This window comes from Humulus lupulus, chromosome 3 (assembly GCF_963169125.1).
Source record: "Humulus lupulus chromosome 3, drHumLupu1.1, whole genome shotgun sequence".
NCBI lineage: Eukaryota > Viridiplantae > Streptophyta > Magnoliopsida > Rosales > Cannabaceae > Humulus > Humulus lupulus.
The window spans coordinates 21036849-21040924 of NC_084795.1; the positions used below are offsets into that span (position 1 = coordinate 21036849).

General features: G+C 35.1%; 1 protein-coding gene across 1 annotated transcript; it reads left to right on the forward strand.

The window, feature by feature from the left end:
• Window positions 1-2422: 2422 nt before the first annotated feature.
• On the forward strand, window positions 2423-3775 carry LOC133823762 (stemmadenine O-acetyltransferase-like). The gene has a single exon (XM_062256613.1). It carries the CDS (start codon window positions 2423-2425, stop codon window positions 3773-3775), a length of 1353 nt encoding a protein of 450 aa, XP_062112597.1.
• Window positions 3776-4076: the final 301 nt, after the last annotated feature.

Below are 4076 nucleotides of genomic sequence, written 5' to 3' on the forward strand. Positions count from 1 at the left end.
GAAAACAATAACTGGTTATGGCCAAAAGAAATATGATAACACAAATGAAATTTTTTACGTGGTTCAGCAGTTAACTCTGCCTAGTCCATGAGTCTTTGTTATTAACTTAAGATGATCTCTGAAAATTCTTCAAGAATGAATTCTCCAGAGTTTTCTCTCAAGATTATCAAAAATTCGGTCATTTACAATGGTGCATAACCTCTCTATTTATAGAGGAGGTTTCAGAATACTATCCCACATATTTTGGGAAATTATTCTTTATATGCAAATAAATTTAATGGTATTAAAAGCCTGTAATCCTATATACAAGGAAACGTCCCCTGAAGATCAGGGGGCGTATAACTGAACAATTAATATCCCTTGATTATAGGGAATTTATAGCAATCAATGTAGACCACGTCTCTCATTGATGATTCGCTAAGATATTCAAAGTTATTATCTTATATCACCAATGCCATATTCACCCAGGTCTCTTATTGACTTTCGAGCTATAGCATCTTCCTGAGATCATGTGACTTCGAGCTTATACCTGTGTCAGGCTCGGAGTCCCTGATCCAAGGCCATCCCGAGAACAGACGTACTTTGATGTTTGTCTTTCGAGCTTGTGAGGGTCTCGAGGCTACCATCTTCGAAGTCGTCTCTGCTACCTAGGCTCGGTGCCTGGGTTGCGGACACGTTCCAGACATTACGAGTCCATTCATTACGAATCCAGCTTTCGAGATCACAATTCTTATGGCTCGAAATCTGGGTGTAACACCTGTTACCCACCATAGAAAAAACGACATCCTAAACGGGGTAGCCGTATCTGATAACCACCACAAGGGGGAGGCTAAAAAAACTTCATGTATATAGATGCTAGGTCTTTACACCTACAAGTGAGTGGACATATGATCTACCTATGATGACACAGAGACTAGGTCGTGAAACAACAACATGCACAAATCATGATCAATATATGGTTCTCATAGGTATAACCAAATGCAGGTAAAAATGAAAAGAAAGAAACAAATTCCCTTTATATTTTAGAAAATTGGGCAGCATAACAACTGCATTTGAATAAAACCCAAAAATCATAATCTACATAAATAAGTGAACAAAAATATATTTGGCACTCAGTGCCCTCAGAACAGATCAAAAAACATGCAGATTGAGTTTTCAAATTTTCAAATATTTTATAAATATAAAAATTGGAATATGTTTAATGCAATTCAATACGAGTAAAATAAGTCCAATAGTCAAGTTGAGTCTCTACCTCCTTAGAATTTTCAATCCGAGCCCAAAGCAATGCTCCCAAGCTTAACGATGATCCTACAATGATTTAATCTGATTTTTATAGTGGAAATTACATCTTATACCCATTTTAAATGATCAATTTTAATTTTTACCCACTATTTTTAATTCTTATTTTAGTACCCAAATTTTCAATTAATGTACCCATTATACCCCTTCAATTACATGTTTTTTTTTTCTCCTTAAACACACTACAATTAGAATGTATTTCTAATTTAACTATAATATGACACATATAATACACATTACAACAACATTTAGAATCATGTACTCAAATAAGGGTAATTTGGGAAATCTCATGATAATAATGGGTAAAATTCAACTAAATATATTTAGTGTCTAATTTTAGTTAACTACTCCTAAAAATGGGTAGTTCTCAACTTTTCCTATTTTTATATCACGCTTTTCCTATGTCCACCAAATGGCGGTCGGATGGGTGGCAGTCTAAGAGGTCCTTGTCGTGGGTTGTTGCAGTGAGAAAAGCAAGCAACAAGAAGAAGAAGAAGAAGAAAAAGGAAAACAAATCTGAATATAAAAAAATATATAAGTGGGTCCCACCACTTGGGTATATAATTTTTTTTTATTTTTCTTTTTGACTTTTTAACTTGAAAAGTCATTAGGTTTTACATATTTAATTTATTTATTTAATTTTATCTATGTTTTAAGTCATATTTAAAATTTACCTTTAAATATAAGAAACAAAAACAATTTCATTATCTACACATTTTTTATAGAGAAAAGATATATACTTATTAAATCCTCTTAACCAATTAATATCTATATTATTACAATATAGATTGTGTTGAAATTATCCAAAAATTAGTAGGCGCAATTAATTTTTAAAATTTGTTAGAAAAAAATTCGTAAATTAATTATTAAACTTTAATTAGATGATGAAAATAATAATAAAATACTGATAAAAATTAGGCCGCGATTGTCTAGTATGGCTATAGCTTGAGCCGGCCTCGCACTCTTATCAAAATTAAATATATAAAACCCGAAAGCTTCAACTCGTACTCATCTATATATAATTATAATAATTGCAGCTTGCTAATAAAAGCACGATTCACATTAACAACCAAGAAATATCAATCAAAGGATTTTCAAATTAATATTGTTGCTATTAAGAAATATGAAAGTTGATGTGGAAGTGGTTTCTAATGAGATTATCAAGCCCTCATCTCCAACCCTCGACCACCTTCGCCATTACCAACTATCTTACCTTGACCAACTCTCTCCCCATACATACAATCCTTTAGTCTTATTTTATGAGTTAGATCATGATGATGATGATCATCATGATCATAATAAGTCCAAAATCAACGAAATGTCAAATAAGATTAAGAACTCTTTATCGGAGGTCTTAACTCTCTTTTACCCTCTAGCCGGGCGAGTCAAGAACGACCGTTTCATTGACTGTAACGACGAGGGAGTTTCTTACACAGTCACCCGAGTCAAATCCCCGTGCCATCTTTCCCAAGCCATAAAGAATCCCCTCCCGACTGAACTCTGCAACTTCCTTCCCTTCCAACTCCATGAACTCAATAAATTCCCCATAGGAGTCCAACTCAATGTCTTCGATCGTGGTGGAGTTGCTCTTGGCATATGCATTTCACATCAGATTGCTGACGCGCTATCCTGCATATTCTTCATCAAAACTTGGATGGCCATGGCTCGCGGAGAAGCAAATCATATAGCACATCCTGAATTCGTTTCGGCAAAGCTTTTCCCGCCGTTGGATGATCCCAACTACGATCCAAAGATCGGAATCACGAGAGAGGTCATATCAAAGAGGTTTGTATTTGAAGCCTCTACTATAGAGACGATTAGGTCAAAGTACGAGCAAAAAACAAGAATGGAGGGGGAGAGACGGCCGTCTCGAGTGGAGGCCTTGTCTGCTTTCATTTGGAGTCGTTTCTTGGCGGCAACCAGTTGTGATGACGACGACGAACGTTGTGCCACAGCCGAGAAAGTTTACGCGGTGGTTCATCCTGTAAATCTTCGTCGAAAGTTAGATCCGCCGCTACCGGACCATTCTTTTGGAAACCTTTATCGGAGTAGCATCGTTCTATTGCCTTCAACGAGCTTAAGTTCTTCTGAGGAAGAGGACTGCGGTTACGAGGTGATGAAGCAAATAAGGGGAGGGTTTAAAAAGATGGACGTGGATTATCTGAGAAAGGTTCAAGAAGGAGAGGATGAAGGCTTACAACATCTTATGAAATATGCAGAAGAATTATTCATGAAAGGGGGTCAGTTGATTTCGTTTAGTTTCACAAGTTTATGTAGGTTTCCTATCTATGACGCTGACTTTGGTTGGGGTAAGCCAGCCTGGGTCAGCTCAGCCTCTTTGACTTTCGATAATCTTGTGGCTTTCATGGACACTCGAACGGGGAATGGAATCGAAGCATATGTTTCATTGAAGGAAGAAAATATGGTTAAGCTTGAAGACGACAAGGAGTTCCTTAAAGCCGTTTCTCCACTCTGATTCGAATAATTGTTTGAGAAAATATGAACTATTGAGAATATAATATTTACCTATGTGCTACACGACTAGCATATATTATTTATATGTTATTGTCATGCAAAATCCTGAAATCAAGTTAATGATATTGTTTAGCTTACAATAAATTTGTTTTAATAATATTGGTATGATGCTTTTTAATATATATATAAATATATATCAATATCTTAATTCTTGATTTTAAAGATTTTTTATTTTTTTAATGTTAATTTTAACTCAATATTCTTATATTTAACTGTAGTTTGTAAACACTTAAACTTAAATA